Source organism: Oratosquilla oratoria, chromosome 42, assembly GCF_046742065.1.
Source record: "Oratosquilla oratoria isolate Oo_2021 chromosome 42, ASM4674206v1, whole genome shotgun sequence".
Classification (NCBI taxonomy): Eukaryota; Metazoa; Arthropoda; class Malacostraca; order Stomatopoda; family Squillidae; genus Oratosquilla; species Oratosquilla oratoria.
The window spans coordinates 18,945,193-18,967,259 of NC_134818.1; the positions used below are offsets into that span (position 1 = coordinate 18,945,193).

The 22,067-nt window shown below is 37.2% G+C and overlaps 1 protein-coding gene across 1 annotated transcript in view; it reads left to right on the top strand.

The window, feature by feature from the left end:
• Positions 1 to 21,968, top strand: part of LOC143021546 (uncharacterized) — a 26,140-nt gene extending 4,172 nt beyond the window's left edge. Inside the window, exons 8-18 of the mRNA XM_076179148.1 lie at positions 7,190 to 7,275; positions 10,160 to 10,295; positions 10,733 to 10,839; positions 11,753 to 11,843; positions 13,557 to 13,715; positions 14,378 to 14,546; positions 16,655 to 16,872; positions 17,450 to 17,552; positions 19,200 to 19,356; positions 19,971 to 20,134; positions 21,350 to 21,968. Of these exons, the coding sequence (XP_076035263.1) occupies positions 7,190 to 7,275; positions 10,160 to 10,295; positions 10,733 to 10,839; positions 11,753 to 11,843; positions 13,557 to 13,715; positions 14,378 to 14,546; positions 16,655 to 16,872; positions 17,450 to 17,552; positions 19,200 to 19,356; positions 19,971 to 20,134; positions 21,350 to 21,414 (1,455 nt within the window). The 3' untranslated portion in view covers positions 21,415 to 21,968. The remainder of the gene's footprint in view (positions 1 to 7,189; positions 7,276 to 10,159; positions 10,296 to 10,732; positions 10,840 to 11,752; positions 11,844 to 13,556; positions 13,716 to 14,377; positions 14,547 to 16,654; positions 16,873 to 17,449; positions 17,553 to 19,199; positions 19,357 to 19,970; positions 20,135 to 21,349) is intronic.
• Positions 21,969 to 22,067: the final 99 nt, after the last annotated feature.

The following is a 22,067-nucleotide window of genomic DNA, read 5'->3' on the forward strand; positions in this document are numbered from 1 at the left end:
CTAACGTAACCTAACGTAACCTAACGTAACGTAGCGTAGCGTAGCGTAGCGTAGCGTAACCTAACCTAACCTAACCTAACCTAACCTAACCTAACCTAACCTAACCTAACCTAACCTAACCTAACCTAACCATACCATACCATACCATACCATACCATTAATGCTCCCAAACCGTAAACTGATTAATAGAAAGACGTAACCATGACTTGAGTGACGGCGCACACCGACGGCGGATCGCTTCGGACCTTTGTCGATCGATGTGGGTTGGGTGGAGGTATTCTACAATTAATCCAAAGAAAGATTAAATTTTTGAGCACCGTATGGTTCTTACTTTGGAAGCCGACAGACTATATCATTCACGTCAGCAGCAATCCTGAAGTAAGGTAGAAAAGGGGATTATCTTCTGGAAATTGGCATTTGAATTTTGGTAGTAAATCAGTTGTTGAACACTAAGTTTGATTTTTATTGAGGTAAGCAAGGAAAAAGAATGCGTCCTGAAACACGTCTTAATATGCCCACACACTCCTCCCCTCCTTTTTTGAATATGACAAAATGAATTTATTACCAGTTCATTTTATGACCAAATATTCAAATCACATAACCATGAAAATAAAAGATATTGAATTATAGAAGTCGGGTGAGTGTCAGGGTGGCGAGGTAAAGACGTAATAAAAGTTGGAGTTTTTATTCCTTTACGTTTCGTCCTTACCAAGACTTTCCCAGAGGGAAAGTCCTGATAAATTACTGTACATTTTGCTCGGTGAGATTATCAATTAATGATGATCTTTCATGGCTCAATGATGATCGTCAAACGATTGTCTAGAAAACCAATTCTTTGTTTTTGGATGGGGTTGTTTTGCTTCGAGTTGCTTTGCCCGATCCGATTGTTTATTAGTCTCCTACCACAGCCAATGGCGGGTGAGGTGCACCCTACTACCTCCTGGCCTCATCACATTTGGGTAAAAGCGTTGGTTGTAGGTTCGGTTTAAATGATCAGCCTCCTACTTTGCAGATCGAAGCAAAGCAGTCCCATTCATAAAAGGAATTAGTGCTCTAAACAATCGTTTGACGATCATTATTGAGCCATGAACGACCATCGTTCAGCGCTAATCGTACCAAGCAAAACGTACCTGGACAAAACGCAAGGGAATAAAAAGTCCAACTGTCTTCTGTGTCTACCTTACCGCCCTGTCATATAAGGAACAATTGATAATTAATTCATCTTGTTGTGCTTAGGCACCTTAACTTACACTCTCTGGAAAGACCAAGAGCGCGATTTGATCTAATAGAGGTATTCAAATGGGTCAAGAGCTTTAACAAGGGAGATACAGACAAGGTCATCGTATCAAAACAGCAGAGTGGGACTTGTAGTAATGGATTTAAATTGGATGAATTTACATTTAAGAAGGAAATATTCAAGAACTGTTTTCCAATAGATTGGTTAACGAGTGGGACATATTTCGTAACCATGTAGTGAGCGCTGAAACTATCGGTTGTTTTGAGAAAAGATTGAATAATTTTATGGATAGGGATGACAGGTGGTAAAGGACATGGAACTACGTAGTGTAGGCCTTATGGTCTCTTGCAGTCTCCTCCATTCTTATGTTCTTAGGAGGTAGGGGTGAGTTGGGGTGATCAAGTAGTCGTGTTTTCGAACAAGAACACATGCGATCACACTTCTGTACTAGTCTTGTTCGATTTGCGTGCAACCCTGTTTAGTGCAGTCAGTAACGTGTGTGTGTGTGTGTGTGTGTGTGTGTGTGTGTGTGTGTGTGTGTGTGTGTGTGTGTGTGTGTGTGTGTGTGTGTGTGTGTGTGTGTGTGTGTGCGCGTGCGTGTGTTTACCTAGTTGTATTTTACGGGACGAGAGCTATGCTCGTAGTGACCCGCTTTTGTATCTCTCCGTTCTTAAAACCTTGTATAGTTTTGGCACTCACTGTTTCCCCGTTTAGTTTGTTCCAGACGTCAATCACTCTGAGTGGGAAGCTATTCTTTTTCAAATCTTTTCTGTAACTATCCTTCTTTAGGTTCTTCTCGTGTCCTCTTGTCTCTCTTCTGTCCCATTTTAATAAGTCATCTCTATCAAGAACTTCCATCCCTTTCGTAATTCTGTAAATAGTCTTTCTCTTCTCTGTTCCAGTGTTGATAGATGTAATTTATCCAATCTTTGTTCGTATGTCAAATTTGAGAGTGTAGGTGCCATTTTTGTCGCTGATCTTTGAATTCTTTTCAATTTTTTTTGTACGAGGTGTTTGTGTGTGTGTGTGTGTGTGTGTGTGTGTGTGTGTGTGTGTGTGTGTGTGTGTGTGTGTGTGTGTGTGTGTGTGTGAGTTTGTGTGTGTGTTTGTGTTTAATTACGCGTTTGTGTGCGCGCGTGTATGTGAGCGGATATTACTGAAAGAGATAATAATTGTATATAATCACGCGTCCATTAATCATAAAACTGTGGAATACCTTTCCACCATTTTTGGGGGGGGGCGAGGGGACACTATGGAGGTGGAGCACGAGGAGACCTTCAATATGCAGACTCTTCTGTAACTTAATCATTATCTTTATTAATATCATATGTCCAGATGTGGAACTTCAACATCTGCAATACTGCACCGAGTCATCTTCACGAGATGTTAATAATGATATATGTGAACCGAAAATTATTAACTCTTTTTCATATTATTAATCGAGACAGGCTCTAAGGCTACGGAGCTCCACTTTCGTAGTTAGACAACGTATCATGAACCATATATCTTTTAAATAATTATAAAAAAGAAATGATACCAAGTATTTGGTATTTAGTTACAAAGGATTACAAAGGCGGAGTATGCCGACAGGAGACCTTTTGGTCCATATCTAGGTCGGATGCAAAAAGAAAAAAAAAATAATAATAAATGAATAAATAAAAACTATAATAATGTAAATAACAAATAAAATACATAGATAAATACATAGGTATAGTTAAATGATAAACAAACGGGTAAATAGTAAATGATAATCAATTGACATATAACTAATAATAAATGAGAATCAAACAGACAAATGATAACAAGACAAAACAAAACAAAATAATATAAAATTATATTCATTACAGCATCTTGCTTAAGTGTTTGTGTAAATGATTCTTAAAACTTCGAATTGAACTACATTGCACTGCCTCTGCAGGAAGTTTATTCCATTCATTAACTACACGGTTGGCGAAGTTGTTTCTACCCACTTCCAAATTGAATCTATTTCCGGACAGTTTGAGACCATTGTTTCTTGTCTGATTCTCATTCAATGTGAAAATTTTGTCACTTTTGATGTTGTCAATTCCCTTTAGAATTTTAGAGACCTGTATCAAGTCACCTCTGAGTCTACGCTTTTTTAGGGAAAACAGATTCATATGTTTTAGTCGATTTTCGTATGTGTGTGTGTGTGTATGTGTGAGTGTATGTGTGTGTGTATATGTGTGTGTGTGTCTGTATGTATGTGTGTGTGTGTGTGTGTATGTGTGTGTATGTGTATGCGTGTGTGTGTGTGTGTGTGTGTGTGTGTGTGTGTGTGTAAGTTTGTATTTGTGTTTAATTTCGCGTTTGTGTGCGCGCGTGTATGTGAGCGGATATTCCTGCAAGAGTTCATACTTGTATATAATCACGCGTCCATTAATCATAAAACTGTGGAATACCTCTCCACCATTTTTTTTTTGGGGGGGGGGCGAGGGGACACTATGGAGGTGGAGCACGAGGAGACCTTCAATATGCAGACTCTTCTGTAACTTAATAATTATCTTTATTAATATCATATGTCCAGATGTGGAACTTCAACATCTGCAATACTGCACCGAGTCATCTTCACGAGATGTTAATAATGATATATGTGAACCGAAAATTATTAACTCTTTTTCATATTATTAATCGAGACAGGCTCTAAGGCTACGGAGCTCCACTTTCGTAGTTAGACAACGTATCATGAACCATATATCTTTTAAATAATTATAAAAAAGAAATGATACCAAGTATTTGGTATTTAGTTACAAAGGATTACAAAGGCGGAGCATGCCAGCAGGAGACCTTTTGGTCCATATCTAGGTCAGATGTGAAAAATAATGACAATGATAATAAATTAATAAATAAAACTATAATCATGTAAATAACAAATAAAATACATAGATAAATGCATAGGTACAGTTAAATGATAAACAGGTAAATAGTAAATGATAATCAATTGACATATAACTAATAATAAATGAGAATCAAAAAGACAAATGATAACAAAACAAAACAAAACAAAATAATATAAAATGATATTCATTACAGCATCTTGCTTAAGTGTTTATGTAAATGATTCTTAAAACTTCGAATTGAACTATATTGCACTGCCTCTGCAGGAAGTTTATTCCATTCATTAACTACACGGTTGGCGAAGTTGTTTCTACCCACCTCCAAATTGAATCTATTTCCGGACAGTTTGAGACCATTGTTTCTTGTCTGATTCTCATTCAATGTGAAAATTTTGTCACTTTTGATGTTGTCAATTCCCTTTAGAATTTTAGAGACCTGTATCAAGTCACCTCTGAGTCTACGCTTTTTTAGGGAAAACAGATTCATATGTTTTAGTCGATTTTCGTATGATTTATTTTTGATATTTGGAATCAGTTTTGTGGCTCGCCGTTGTACTTTTTCCAGTCTGTCAATGTCTTTAATGAGATTCGGTGACCATTCGGAAACAGCATATTCCAAATGTGGACGACCTAACGATTTATAAAACTTGTTAATGAGTGATGGACTTTTGAAGTCAAAAGATCGCGCAATCAGTCCTAGAATCTTATTTGCTTTCTCAGAGGCTGAAATACACTGCTTGGATGATTTGAGATCTTTACTGATAATTACGCCGAGATCTTTTTCACTATCCACTTTTGTTAACAAATTTCCAAATAACTTGTAATCGTACTTACTGTTATTCTTATCTATGTGCATTACCTTGCATTTACCAGTGTTAAATTTCATTAGCCACTTTTCAGACCATTGCTGTAATTGATCTAAATCTTCTTGAATATCTAATTGGTTTAAGTGATCACCTACGCGACATAGCATTAGAAAATTAAATATTAATTTTGTAAATTATAATACATGAACATAATATGAGATTTTCTTGGCGGAAACAAAAAACAAAAAACCTTGCTACAAGCAAATTTACTAACGAACGAAGTCTCTAGGATAAGGGTACTGACGCCATGCCAGTCCAGTCACTATCAGACGACGGCTTTCACGTTGTGGACCGGGTGTTCTCCAACTCCAGGTGGCATTAATAAGCGTTGTTACAAAGACAATAGGGCCTCTTTGGACTTTATGAAAGAATACGGGGTTCTGCCGTCTGTTAATTGCCCGAGGTATAATAATGATAAGGCCGTCTGCATCCGTGACGACGACGGCGACCTGGATGATCTTTAGAATTTGAGGTACCGAATTACTAAACATTGCTTAGATTACGTAAGTTAGTTAGGTTAGATAGGTTAAGTTAGGCTTAGTTAGGTTAGGTAGGTTAGGTTAGGTTAGAATAGACTAATTTATCATCCTTTCATTTCTTCGACCTCGGCACCTATCAAAACAAACATGGCGTATCATTCAACCGCCGCGACTTCGTTCGTTAGAAAATAGGTTTTAGTAACTTTTTTGTTATTGATCTCCGCCAAGAAAATAGAATATAGCGTTGGTCTATTGTAATTTACAAAATTAATTATTAATTTTCTATTGCTATATCGCGTAGGTGTGCACAACTAAAAATTTTACCAGTATTTTGGTTTTAAATTATTTTTTGTAAACAGAAAATTGAGAAATGCTATAAAGTAGTAGATATCTAACATTCTTTTATCGTACTGAATTAAAAAAAAATATTTGCACCTATCTCTAGTTTGTTAGTAAATATGGTGAACGTTTTGCGGACCGTTCAGTAGCTCAGTGGAGACCGTCTTGAACTCATGAGCAGGTGGTCGTGAGTTCGATTCCCGGGACCCGCTGCGGGGTTGCTATCTTGTCTCACGACAGCCCTGGCCAGGGAGGGAGGGGGATCCAGCGTTTTCTAAAAAAAAAAAAACTTAGCGGCTTACTGCAACTCAAAGGAATTTGTCCTACCAGGAGTTTTTCACTTCCCACTGCGTGGGAGTGGGATGATAAAATGAGGTTCTGCGGACCAGAAAAGTCATCATGGACAACCAGAGGTTCGTAGATCCCACCTTGAGAACCACTGCTCTAAGAAAGGATAACATGAAGAAGAAGAGATTCTGGTGTTTCTAAGAATGAAAGGGGAAGTATTCCCTTGGACCGAAGAAGCAGACTAGAAATTGTCTAACTCAAAGAGGAGAGTTTTACTCCGCGCGCAGAGAATAGACAAAATGTGAGGTAAATCCAGTTTAGTGGATTTAGAATTTTATTTACAAATACAAAATTTACAAGTTCTATGAACTTAGCAAAAATTCGGTAAGAAGAAGTTGGTTATAATACTATTTATAATACTAAGATTACTGTTATTTTTGCTCCTAGAATTACTTCCGTTACTACCATTAATGACAGGAAAGTTTTAATGACATTGGTAATGATTGATACTAACAACAGTAACACTAACAATAACATTTAATAACGTTATCAATAACAACTATATCTTAAAGAACCAATGAGGAAGGATTAGAACATTTTCCATATTAGGAACATGTTCTTCCTAATTCACAGATGAAATATGACAAAGATCTCTGTACTTATTGAATACAATTCAAACTATGCGCACGCTATCTAGATTTTATTCTTGTAAACGCCAGAACATTTTGCTAAACAAAATTATTTAAACTTTGATAGAATTGATAATTTCCATTTGGCTAACCATTTTTACTTGGATGAAAAAATTGCCAGACGGCAGCTTGTAGAAACAGACAAACTATCCTTGGCAAGATAATCGAGACAGAAATTGACATTTTTATTAGGCAAAAGTATCATCGCGATTAGAAAAAAAAAATCACTTATTTTTTTTTTCCTTTTTGTTTTCCTTCTCTTTCATTTCCTTCCTCTTTTTTCCTTCTATTTTTGTTCTTGTTTCTCCTCTTTTTCTTCCTCTTTTTCAGGTAGACGGCGGTGCGAGGTGCCAAGTCCTTCTTCTCTTTCATTTCCTTCCTCTTTTTTCCCCCTATTTTTGTTCTTGGTTCTCCTCTTTTTCTTCCTCTTTTTCAGGTGGACAGCGGTGCGAGGTGCCAAGTCCTGGTGCCGGTGATGCAATATAGATGGCAGTTTGCACACCTGACACGGTGTGAGGCGAGGTGAGAAAATGCAGAACGTCTGAATATTCTTTATGGTCAAATTATTCCTTCAGATGTTATCACTAAATCATAGAGAACAGAAACGCCGAAGAGATCATAAAACCCCACCTGATATGGTGCTATCTAAATGAAGCTCCGCCCACCAGAATGACGTCATCTTTGTGAGGCCCCTCCTACCAAAAGGACGTCATCTTTGTGAAGCCCCGCCCACCAGAATGATGTCATCTTTGTGATGCCCCGCCCACAAATATGACGTCATCTTTGTAAGGCCCCGCCCAATGTAGCACCTAATGCCAGCAGTGGCAGGCACGTTAGGTCCTCGTTTGCTTCCCTTGTACGTACGTACGTACATACATACATACATACATACATACATACATACATACATACATACATATACCAAAGGCTTTCTTCCCTCTTACACGGGAGGTAGCTAAAAATCAAAGGCATAGAAACCCCGCCCACCCATTCCATCCCCTACATACTCCACTCCACTCTACCCTCTTCCCTCCCTCTTATCTTGGCACCTTCTGGATGACGGGTCATCCCTGCATCTTGTCCACTGCCCTGGGTCAGAAGCAGTGTCGCAAGACACAGCACATCCACAGCAAGGCCGCTTCATTAATTCGGCACCCCCCCCCTCTCCGTCCCCTTATGTAGAAAAGGAGAAGACGGGGAGAGATCCCTTCGGGCTGCGTCTCTCGTGCTGGAGGATATTTTTGTTTATCAGATTGTCCCCACGATTTGTTATTCGTTTCCACGCCCCCGTCCATCTCTCTCTCTCTCTCTCTCTCTCTCTCTCTCTCTCTTTCTCTCTCTCTCTCTCTCTCTCTCTCTCTCTCTCTCTCTCTCTCTCTCTCTCTACTTCTACTTCTCAAGCTACGTATTTCTTCGGGTCTTTCTGTAGATGTATACGAAATGAAATGCATGACTGCTACCTTTAGAATGCGAGTGTAGATCTATTTTTACGTCACTGGCTAGAGGTGAGTGTATCGACGGATTTTGGAGACGGGCGCCGGGGGATATGATCCTCTCCGACGTTTGTCCTGCAGGAACACCTCGTGTAGGTGCTCGTCGTTGGTCCCTTGGGCTCGTTCCTTCAGGTGAAAATAATTGCCTTATTGTAGCAAAAATAAAATCCATAGAAGGATACATATTTACTAAATTCCCAACGTTGATGTCTCCTTAACTCAGTTGAAGGATTATTGTATTGTACTGCATTGCATTTCGTCGTCGATATCCAACGCTTCTTTCTTTATCCGAATGAAGCTCTATGGCTTTAGTCAAGGAAGAATCTACAAGCTCACCTTAGTTATGTCATGTTGAGCTACTTTCGTCATTTGTCATACATTCCTAAAAGGGAGAGGGGGAGGGGGAGTGTGCACCCTCAGCAAGGAGAACAGATCCTGGCGGTAGTAAGAGCGAGTGTTATGAAGCAAATAATTGTATTGAAAGGGAGATTCGAGATATGAGAAGACAAGGTGTGGACTGGGGCCGGGGAAGGAAAACACGGGACTCTGGATGAAGGAATAAATTGAAACCGGGTGGCGGGAAGGTTACTCTCCCAAGGAAGACTTCTCCAGTGTCACGTATTCCCCCCCCCCCCCGTCTTCCCATACATCTTTGTACAAAGATTCTTGATAAAGTCGAGATAATCTCTGAAAGGCCGTGGGGGCGGGGCGGTTGCTGGATGGAGGGAGGGGGGGGGGCGGTTAGAGATCTCGTCCCTCATGGGAGACTTCCTTCTAGTGCTCCCTCCCCACCTCTCCCCCGCCACACCCTTTGTCGACATCGGCGTCGGCTTCTTAAAGAGATCTCCCACTGACATCTTGCTCATAACTCCAAAGCGTCTTGGTGGTTGCTATTTTTCAGTCCTCCTCACCGCCTTGTCCTCATGGCTTACGGTGATTATCTAGTGTCATTATTGTTATTATAATTATTTTTGGTCATATTTGGTATAGGCTAAATATATAAAGAAGAACAGTAGGTTTACTTATTTATATATTTATTTATTTTTGTACTAAGACTTGCTCATGGCAAATGTTCATGGGCCATTACTCTTAAAACTTAATACAGAATTTTAGCAAATCACAATTATCCAAAGTTGTTATTCTTAAGTTCTGCATTATCCAAACTAATTATTCTGTATTCAGCTCCGTTATGGGCCAAAGAGTATTCTGTATTCAGCTTTGCCATTTTAATTGTAATATCATGAAATGGACAATTTACATATCTCTGGACAGGCCAGGAACTGAATATTCTTTTAGTATTACATCGACGATACCAGCCCTTCCATCTTCTGGGACAATATCTCACCGAAGAGATCGTCAGAGGAGAAATTTAAGGAGGGAAACAGAGATGAGGGATAATGAAACTGATCGGCATTCCTCTTGTAGTTTCCTATCATAAAAGAATGCTGCATGAGTCCGGTCCGTAGGGGTATCATTGAAATAGTTTTTAAAGACTTGTTCTGGCTAACGCTAAACAATTCTGTTCGGCTTGGGGTGGAGGGAACTGTTACTCCAATAGAAATTAGAGAATTTCATTATCTTTAATCTCTGACTGGGTATCCACTACTGATTCAGCAGTGAGACTTCTCATCATCTCGTCCTGCGCCTGTTAAGCTTAAGTCTGTCAGTCATTGTGTCTGGTTCACAATTCTTCCCCGCTTACTTCGATCCCTCCATATCACGCCCTTCATTACCCCTTTCAACGACCTTCCTCTGTTTTCGAGGACATCTTTGACTCCCGGGACCCCATCTCATTCTTGTTCCTTGAGGTATCAGCAGCGACGCATAAGACAAAATGTCGTAGGCACTTCACTGATAGACGAATGTTACTCATCAAAAGATAATGAGCTACAATAGTTGTTTCGTTGTTTCAGCAATATGCAAATTGTTCACCACAGCAATGTAACGCATCCAAGAAGTGTTGAGCTAGTAGGATACTTGGCTGATTCGTTCTTCTTTGATTTCACAGTTACGAGGAATCGGACGTTCTTAAGGATCGCGGCGGAAACTGTAAGTGTTGTGTTAGTATTGACGCTCGTATGTGTCAATGTTCATATTTAAAACTTTATATCATATACATTATTATATCTTATTTACAACAAGATTGAATATTAGTTAAAGCCTCCAAATACCTTAATAACAAATAATACCGACTGAAATATGTAGAAGACAGAAAATAGAACCAATAGTCTTGATAAACAATAGTGGGAAATTACTGTATTATGTGCGTACTAGTGTGCGTATTACATTATTATATCTTATTCACAAGATTGAGTATTAGTTAAAGCCTCCAAATACTTTAATAACAAATAATGTACACTGAAGTATGTAGAAGACAGAAAATATTAGAAAGAATAGTCTTGTTAATGGTGGGAAATTACTGTTTTTTATGTGCGTACTAGTGTGTGTAAAATGTTTCCATTTTTGTTTCTTTGCATGGATTCCAGTGGCAACCGTACTTCAAGATCGAACATGGAACAGATGGCGAGATGACGAAATACTCCGGTATTATGTGGCATATCCTCTCCATCATTGCAGATAAAATGAATTTCGAGTAAGAAAATAACAAGTTGATATCAATGGTTTTTCTCTATTTTTTTTTCTCAGACTGTGGTTAGTGATTTAACATGAAAAGTGAAATATTGTGTGTTCTTTAATAGATTATGTTCTTGTTTTGTGAAAGTTCTGTTATATTATACACTATTCGATATTGTTTAGACATAATTTTAGGAGTCATAGAAGAATAAAAACGGGCATTGAAATCCAAAAAATGGTTTTGAAAGAATATTTTTTTTATTAATGAATTATTTAATTCATTCAAATGAAGATTTGAATTTCTGCAGAAGACTTCGTCTGTCGTAGAAATATATATATATATATATATATATATATATATATATATATATATATATATATATATATATATATAATATTTTTTTTTTTAATGAACTAAACTTTCTTAACCTTGGAAACACAAGTTTGTAATTTCACTGAGGAATTTAGCATATGTAATTTGGTTAATAATCTTAGATATATGTGTATGTTTTTAATTTCTAGTAAGCTAGATTCTAGGAGTTAACTAATAAAAGAACATCACGTTCATTCGAGTTTATATCAATAGGTCTAATTTTTTTCTAAAATGTGTCCCATGGTTATGACTGCAGTAAGTCTTTTGACGAAAATTTCCTTCTTTTATGAGTAATTTTTATTAAAATGGAAAACGCATCTCTCATTACGATTAATTAGGATTAGTTAAAAAATTTATAAACGTAATCTTATCTATTTATTCATTTATCTATCTATTTATCTATTCACTTATTTATATATTTTTTACCTATGTATCTATCTGTCTATCTATATCTATCTATCTATTCATCTTTCTAAATATTTTTGGTGCATTTACGGGTATCGATTTTTTTTTTTTCGTAAGTCTAATATGAATAAAAACAGATGTATTTGCACGACAGCTTTGAAATTCTTCAGCCTCCCGACGGCCTCTGGGGTGTCGAGACCGACAACGGATCTTGGAATGGAATGTTGGGGATGATCGACCGCGGGGTACGTGTAAGACACACTTTCAGTTGAATAGAATCGTTTGGTGCTAACCAAAACAAAATATGTAAAGTGCGTCATCTCAGAAAAGGTATTAACTGCTTATCCCTGTTATATTTATTTATTTATTTATCTATTTGTTTATTTTTGTTTGTTTATTTGTTTATTTACTTATTATTATCATTATTACTATATTATTTTTTTGGGTGGTGGTGGTAAATTTCATTGTAGCTGAGGGCAGAGCTCAAATTCATCATAACAGAACTATATTTACCCAACGCAACTGTAGTTTGATACGTCTAGCACCAGAACTTTTTTAACACTGAAGAAACTATCTTTATTATCTGCTTCAATCCACGAAAGCAATCAAGTGAATCTTTCTTAATATCCCAACAATATCATTCAAGAAGGAAATAGGAAAGAATTGGTTTACTAATTGGTTGGTCAACGAATGGAATAGACTTAGTAACCATGTAGTGAGCGCTGACGCTATCGGGTGTTTTAAGAAACGGTTAGACAACTTTATGGATAGGGATGACAGGAGGTAATAGACATGGAACTACCTAGTGTAGGTATTATGGTCTCTTACGGTCTCCTTCATTCTTATGTTACGTTCTTATGTATTCTCCTCTTTACTTTTCCCACTGCAGCGATTGATACCTAACCTTGTTTTATTTTAATTATACTTTGCTGTTTATATTTAAGAATAACAAAGTATGAAACAATCAGTAGATATATCAGTAACCTATTTCCAAATTTATTCTTGTGTTGTATATTTTTTACTTTGATTTTTCTTTACTTTATGTATTCTATTCTATCTTATGATGAAATGGGTGAGTGGCATTATGTCTTTTGACTTTGGCTAACTCCCTGGTAAAAGAGAAAGAGCCCTTGGTGTATGTATGTGTATATGTTTTTTGTCTTATTCTATTTCATTTATTATTCATTTATTCATTTATCTATTTAATTTTATTTTATTTTATTTTATTTTATTTTGATTTGATTTGATTTGATTTGATTTGATTTGATTTAATTTAATTTAATTTAATTTAATTTAATTTAATTTAATTTTAATTCAATTCAATTCAATTCAATTCAATTCAATTCAATTCAATTTGATTTAATTTAATTTGATTTAATTTGATTTGATTTGATTTAATCTAATTTAATTTAATCTAATTTAATTTAATTAATCTAATCTAATCAGTATATATATATATATTTTTTTGTGCTGCAAGGAAAGTAATATTTTTGGATCCAGCCACACGGTCTTGGGTTAGAAAAATAATTACACCACTGCTGTCAAAAGGTGTCAATTGCTTCATGGAGAACAGGAATGCTCTCATCAAAGCTCTTTACGGAGTAGCGAAATAATTTTAGTTTTCAGATATCCAAAAGGGAAAATGAGTATTGGATGGGTGTAGGGTAATGGGTAATGCAATGTATGTATGTATGTATGTATGTATGTATGTATGTATGTATGTATGTATGTATGTATGTATGTATGTATGTATGTATGGGTGTATGTATGTATGTATGTATGTATGTATGTATGTATGTATGTATGTATGTATGTATGTATGTAATGTATGTATGTATGTATGTATATGTGTATGTATGTATGTACGCATGTATGTATTTGCGTATATGTGTATGTACACTTATAATCTATTATCTGTCTTTCTTTTGTCGAAAAAAATCTCTTCTGTCCTCCTTCAGGAAGTAAACTTCTCCCTGGGCCCTTTTGCGATCTCCTACCCGAGGACGAAGGTGGCAGACTTCGCCGTCCCCACCTTCGTGATGCCTCACCGCCTCTACCTGAAACGGCCCACGGGCACCTCCGACGTCAGCGACTTTGTCAGGCTCTTCACTCCTTCAGTAGGTTTGCGTGTTCGGTTCTCATACTTTGGGGTTTGTGTTAATGACAAGACTCTTTACCAACTTTGTTCTTCCTTGACCAAGATTACTTCAAATCTCCCTCTCATCCTCTCCCATTTTACCCCTTCCTCTCTTCTTCACTCCTACTTTCTCTCTCTCTTACTCTCTCTCTCTCCAATTCTTCCTCTCCTACTCGCTATTCTACTCTCCTTCTCCCACTTCACTTCCCTGCTCTCCTTCCACTTTCCTTTTCTCTCTCTCACTTCCCTTTCTCCCTCTCCCTCTTCCACTTTCCCTCTCCCTCTCCCTCTCCCACTTTTCCTCTCCCTCTTCCACTTTCCACCTCCCTCTCCTACTTCTCTCCCTCTTCCCATCCTTCCTCTCCCACTCTCCCTCTCCCACTTTCCCTCTTCTTCTTCCACCCCCTCTCTCCCTCTCTCCCTCTCTCCCTCTCCAATTCTCTCTTTCCCCTCAATGGGGTACTAGTTCCAAAACATCTGTTGCGGTGGTACAATACATAATCATACTTTTTCTTACCGAAAATTGGCCACTTCTCAGGCAGACACCCTATTCATCGCGACCGCATCCATGTAAACCCAATATATCGAACTAAAGATTTGTTCTGTGATTATTTGATAAACATTTCTAGCCTCTCCTTCTAGGTGTGGTGGCTGACTCTAGCAAGCATCTTGACTGTTGGGTTGATTGCTCTGGCTGTGACCCGAACCGAGGAGAGTTTAGAGGAATTTCTTGCTGGAAATACGAAGTCTCCTAAATACACGCCCCCTTCCACTGTGTTCGCGACTGTGGTTGCAATATTCTTCCAAGGATGTAAGATAAACAAACTGAATTTCCTAAAGAGTTAATATTTCACAAGCGATTTATCTATTTATTTTTTTCAACACATGTGAAAATTCCCTCTACACTCTAGTCCAGCGTTTCTCAGTCAGGGTTCCCCGGAACCCTAAGGTTCCGCTAAAGGTCCCTAAGGGTTCCGCGAGAACAAGTGTGGTAAGCTAATGCACTTTTGATTTTTTATTTGATTTCGTATACGTAACACGCACGACATATTCTTGGTTATTGTAATAATGTAACATAGACACCATCCTATCTAACCTATCATTACGATGAAAAGAAAATAAGAAAGATATGATATATGATTTATTTCTTTTACGCAGGGGTTCCTTGAGACATACAATTTATTTCAAAGGTTACGCAAGGGTAAAAAGGTTGAGAAACGTTGCTCTAGTTGCAACATACTAAGGTTAAGGCCTTGTAAACACACAGAATTCATATATTATCCTTAAAGAAAACTAAAATTTAGAGGGGTAACTATTTTCTTTGCGCGGCACCAAGTCAACTACAGATGTGATGTACCTACTGCAAATTTGAAAATGTCCTAAAGATTTTTTTTTAATGTGAAAGATATAAAGAAATTACATAATTGTGGCAAATGATCATCTATCTATCTATCAATATACCAAGGGTTTTTCCCTCTCAAAATGGAGGTAACCATGTCGATTGTCGAAAGGCACATATCAATTCCCATCCATTTCACTACTACTCATTCCACTCCCATCCACCACCCTTTCATCCTCTCATCTTAGCTCCTCATGGATGACGGGTCATCCCTGTATCCCGCCCACTGCCCTGGGTCAGAAGCAATGCAGCAAGACGCAGTGCATCCATAGTAAATCCGATTCATTTGATCAGCAACCCCGACCCTCATGTACAAAAAGAGAAGACGGGGAGAAATCCCCTCGGGCTGCGTCAAAATATCATTTACACATAACCACTCCCTATTCCCCATCCTCCGCCCCCTCCCTTCCTTGCATCACAGTATCATCTATACACAGCCATTCTCCATTTACCTCTATCTCCTGCCTTCTCCCTTTCTTGCTCAACGCCCCTCTAATCCTCGGTCGTCCTCTCAAGTTCACTCCCTCCGCCTTTGCCCTCCACAATTTTTTTTTCTTCTAATTTTTCTTCATTCATTTTTCCACGTGTCCAAACCATCCCAATAATCTTTCATCTGCCCTATCTGAAATAATTATTCAGGTTTAACCTGAATAATGTTGGTAAGCATCTTATATAATTGACATATTGCTATTTGCCAGTTTTTTAAGATTGGATCGATATTTTCATTGTACAAAAATTATAGTCTGTCAGATCATTTCAATGTAAAAATCGTTTTAAAAACTGCAAATAATTTCTCTTTCTTGAACTTCCTAGATTTCTTTTGGATTTTTCAGGTAGAACTATAAACACAATATCATTGTCACTATGGCGATTCTTATCTTTTATTTAACAAATCTGGATGTTCGCTAGCCGAGCGGATTATAGAGTCGCTACTTGTGGCGGAGGACGATGCGACGGAGGCTCGAAATCTGCCACCAGCGAGTTGGACCAATAGCATGGTTAACTAAATTCCTCGCTACAAAGTCTTCTGCAAAAGGCACCGTTCTAGCCTTCTGATAGGAGGGAGTTCGTAACATTAATTTGAATAATTAAAATCATATGATAAATCTACACAAAAACAAATTCAAATTTTAAACAAAACAATTCGGTTACATTCACAATATATATTGTGCGTTATTATGAACATAAGACACAAAGGTATAAAAAATCAATGATAAAACATCAACAAACACATTTCTGGGGAATATTATCCGAAATGAATTATGAATGAGCAAATTGTCCTCTTGACATTTTCTTTTTCTTCTTCAATTCTTGGTTGTCTAAATTTCATAAGAGGATATTATTTTCATTTGTGTACTAGTTTCCAAAGTACAGTTCATTGATATTAGTTAAGGAAATAAATTCAGCATTGGATTTTGATATCTGACTATAGATATCTTCCAATATGTAGAATTCCAAGATGGCGTCCCTGTCTTGGAAAGATTCGAGTTGAGATGAAATTTCAAATTTCCTACTGTCAGCTCCTTGGTTCCATGGACGTGGCTGGGCTATAAGGTCAACACTTTGCGTCTGGCTTCTGGCGACCCTGGTGCTGATGAACACCTACCGTGGGCTCCTGATCGCTATGCTGACAGTGCCCAGTGTCAGGACTCCCATCAACAGCATTCAGGATCTTGTGGATCAAACAGAGGTGCCTTGGCGGCTGGAGCAGGGGGGCATCATTCTCCATACATTCAAGGTAAATAGATAAGTAGATAAAGATAAGTGAATAAATAGATAAATGAATAGATAGATGAATGAATAAATGGATGAATGAATAAATGAATAGATAAATGAATGAATGAATTAATAAATTAATTGATAAATTATCTTGAGAGGACTCGTTCACATTTTGATGCTTTGAATTTGAGACAGTCAGTGGTTCGAAACCTGAGAGCATACATACGTACATACATACATACTCGTACATACATATATACATATATACATAGATACATACATACATACATACATACATACATACATACATACATACATACATACATACATACATACATACTGTACATACATACATACATACATACATACATACATACATGAAATATTGACTACATAAAATCTATGTAATCGGTATCCCATACGGAACTGTACATATCTACATTCAAATGCATTATGTATTGTGTATTAAGTACTATGAAATGTGTTATGCATTATGTATTCTGTATTATATATCATGTATTATACATTATGTGTTATTTGTTATGCATTATATATTATGTATATATATAATATACTGATTGGAATTTCTTTGCCAGACCGCCAACGTGGCCATCTACAAAGAGCTTCTGAAGGGGAACTCTGGCCTGTTCCCCGATTGCTTCGCAGCCCGCAACGAAATTGCTGATGGCGAATTTGCTGGTAACTGTAGCACTGAAACACATAGTATACATAAGACTTTGTGCAGTGGGTCGCCTTGTCGTGAATGTATATAAAATACTTTTGCCATAAGGGATTTTAATTCAAACATATGCATATTTATATGCATATCTTAGTACCGTATATATTCATATATAAGGCGACTTTGCGTACTTTGCGATTCCCGAAGCTGTCTGTATTTTGTTTTCATATACCTCGTGTATAATGTGACCCCGTTTTATAAACATTACTAGTAAGCCTACTGTAGTCGTATATTGCAATGCTGAGTATCATTCTGGACATATTTTATAGCAAACATATGGTTTTCATTCATCTTGTTTTGTTCAAAGATACCCCGAAATGGTCAGAAAAAACTACTTAAATCATCTGATACGAACAAATATTTAGATATCGTTGTTTTGCTTGCCTTCATGTCTGACTACGGTTGCCCTTTTACCCCGGACCTGTCTCCAACGTAGCCTAAGTTTCTTTCCTTTTGTTGCTACATGAAGAGGAAAACATCATCCACTATGTGTTCTATTTAAAATCAACAAATACCTTATGTATATAAAGAATTCAAGATATTTTTTTTCCTGTCTCAAATTTGCATGTCTCTTCGTTCGCAAGTATTTATATCGCTGAAGTATTGCCTTTGCGACGACAACCCTTTTGTCTGTAATGTAAAAAATATAATAAAATAATATACATAAGGCAGAATAAGGAACACAACTGAAACTATTATACAGTACAGGCACGTATCAGTTAAAACAATACCTGAGAGATGTAAATACGTGTGAACGAAACTGAACGTAGATTAAAAAAAGGAAAAAAATAATCGCCAAGTTTTCATTGATATAAGGTTTTTGTAGACTATAAGTGGTATACATAGTGAATAAAGCCATGATATTCATGTAGCAACAGAAAGGAAGAATGTAGGTTACGGGAAGAAAGTTAAAGGAGCGTACTGGAACTGCTAAGGTTAGCCAAAGGTAACGTGAGACAGTATGCCTACCAGATAAGTTACGGTAACCAAAAATGCATTAATGTGAACACGTTCAAAAACATTACTTGTGTATAGTGCGGTTCCCTATTTTTGAGTAAAATTTCATAATAAAAACCATCATTATACGCAAGTATATATGGTATATAGTATATACATATATGTATATACATATATACATATATACATATACGTATACATATACTTATACATATACATATACATATACATGTATATATACATATGTATATATATATATATATATATATATATATATATATATATATATATATATATATACACGTGTACATATACATATACATATACATATACATATACGTGTACATATACGTGTACGTATCCACTGCGGTACCATCGTATTTTTAATTAGTCTTAATATATTACCATTCTATATTCTGTGTCGGGTTAATGAGGGTACGGGTCGATGGTCTGAGGACTCTTAGGGTGTGTAAAGGTAAAAAGGTTGAGAACTTCTTCTCTAGATGATTGAAATTCTCCGACCATCTCAGAAAAGAACCTTTACGTTAAATCACATTAATGACGAAGTTACTTCAGCCATGTATTTTCTTCATAACCATCTTTTAAGTCCGTACTAATTATGAAGACATCCATGGTCATTTTTTTCGTAGCCATATGTGAGGGCCTCTCAGGGGACATGATGGTGTCGAAGCAGTTTGGAACCGTGGGCAAGTGTGAGTACTTCGTCCCCAAGGAAATCATCGTAACTCATTCTTACACACTCACATTCAGCAAGAAGAGCACCCTCACCCAAGACTTTGACTACTGGTACGTGGGCTTCTTATAGAAATAAACCAAAACATTTCAGATCGATTTTTGTATATTAGATATAAAAAGGTGATACTTGTTGAGTTAGTTATGTGTTGCCTCAGAAGCAGCTGATGATGTTTGGAATTGTGTTTCATGATAAAGTGGACAGATTTCGTATTATAACGTTAAGGTATGATGCTGTAATACAGGAAAAAAATAATAAAGTAGATAAATAGGTAAATGAATCGGTGAATAAATAGATGGATAAGTATATAAGCAAATTATCATGTAAATAGAGGGATAAGTAATATAAGATGAAACAACATAAAAGAAAACAAAGTTAATACAAATAGTCTGGCCTTAACAATTCCGTTTTCTGTTACAAAATCCACCATAGAGCCTGAAGATCTGATATTGGTCAGAAACAATATGAAATAGAACTTAATTAATTTACAGAAAACAGGAGCAAAGGAAGTAAATATTTGAAAAAGAAAAAAACACCAAGAAATCATCAATATTTCACTGACGAAAATAAATTCAAGAACCAAGTCTCCTGTTTCGTAAAGATTATGATAAAACCTAATTTTCCATTCAAGTTCCTCGGGTCATAACACTTGTCATTGACTCCACAGGTTGACTCAGCTTCAGGAATACGGTTTCATCAATTACTGGCTGAAGGATACGATCAGCAACGGCACCATTTGCTCTCTTCCTCCTGGAAAAGAGGGAGGTCGGACTCCAGCAACGCCTCTCTCGATCCAGCAGCTTTGGGGTCTCTTCCTAATGGGCGCACTGGGTGAGACCTTGCCCTTTTCTTTGGCACTTCGGGGACGATGATTCCAGGTCGGTGGATCTCCAGGTCATGGGGCACTGGAAGTGGAAAGGATGTTCCAGAAATGGTCCATAGGGTTTCTCTCTCTTTCCCTCTCCCTCTCTCTCTCTCTCTCTTTCTCTGTGTTTTTCTCTCTCTCTGTTCTTCTTTCTGTCTTTCTCTCTCCCTATCTCTCTCTCTCTCTCTCTCTCTCTCTCTCTCTCTCTCTCTCTCTCTCTCTCTCTCTCTCTCTCTCTCTCTCTCTCTCTCTCTCTCTCTCTCTCTCTCTCTCTCTCTCTCTCTCTGCCTTCCACTCTTTGTATTTCTCTCTTTCTCTACTTTCTCTCTCTCTTTCTCTATTTGTCTCTCTCTCTCATCTTTCTCTTTCTCTCTGCCTTTCTATTTTTTCTTTCTCTGTCTTTCTCTCTCACTATCTCTCTCTCTCATCTTTCTCTTTCTTTCTGTCTTTCTATCTTTTTCTTTCTCTCTCTGTCTTTTTCTCTCTTTGTCTCTCTCTCTGTCTTTCTCTCTCTCTCTCTGTCTGCCTTTCTCTCTCTCTCTCCTTCCCTCCCTTTCTCTCTCTCTCTGTTTTTCTCTCTCTCTGCCTTTCCCTCTCTATCTTTTTCTCTCTGCCTGTCTTTCTCTCTCTCTTTCTCCCTCCCTCCCTCCCTCTCTCTGTTTTTTTCTCTCTCTACTTTTCTCTCTCTTTTTTTTCTCTCTCTCTGCCTTTTCCTCTCTGTCTTTCTCTCTCTGTCTTTCTTTCTTTCTGTCTGCCTGTCTGCCTGCCTGCCTGCCTGCCTGTGTCTGTCTGTCTGTCTGTCTGTCTATCTCTGTCTCTCTTTCTATCTGTCTATATATCTATCTCCCTATCTATCACTAATATGAGGTTCTGCAAACAATATCGTCTATGTTGAAATAAGACCTACAATTTGAAACGCATGTGTATAATTTTTTACACATAAGTGTATTGGAGCAAGAGAGGACCACAACCTGACTTGTTTCATTAACATCACAATTCGAGAATTGTTGAGTCTCAAATAGGAACCACAGTTGCAAGACGCCATCTATTGAAAATAACGTTCAAAACTGTTTATATTTCTTTAATTCAAAGTCTATAATCTTGGTATTATGGAGGAGGAGGTAAGGATTTTGGTTCCTAAGTGCGCTTGAATCCTCTTCAACTGTTTCGATTCTTTCCAGGACTCGGAGTGGCCTTGATCGTCTTCTTCGTGGAATTGATAATCGATCGATGGAACAGGAATTGAAGTTTGTCACTCCATTTTTTCAAAATTGATGGTGTGGCCGACTCAAAATCGTCAAGTTGGGCTTTAGCACACCAGCTCTGGTCTGTAACGACAGAATTATTTTTTTTTATTAATTTTTGCTATTTATCTGTTTGTGTGTCTCCTCTTTCTTCCTTTTTTTCTTTTATTCCTTCTTACCTTCTTTCTTTCCTTTTGTCTTCATTTGTTTATTTGTTTATATCTTAGTTTATCTTTATTTTCTTTATTTATCTATTATTTTTTGCTAATGATAGGCCCTGTTCCCAATAGCATTTTAACCACGACGGTTCAATTACACTGTGAGTCAATGGAGGCGTTCACACTCAACCGCGCAGTTTTTCTTTGATTATACGGTACCGTCGCGGTTTTACGCGCGGTTCAAACCGCTAGTGCAAACAGGGTCTTAGGATAGATAATCAGTGCTGGAGTGGTTTCTGAAAGGATAATAATAAGAGAAAAAAAAATAGATGAAAATTAAATTAATTAAAATCGAATAAAACAAAGTAAGGCTGATTAAGACAAAGAGAAAATGCTAAAAACAGTCCCACTTGTGACATATTTGAGTGTAATCATTCAGAATGAGAAAAATGATACATTATATTTCCAAGTCCCACTTGTGGAATATTTGAGTGTAA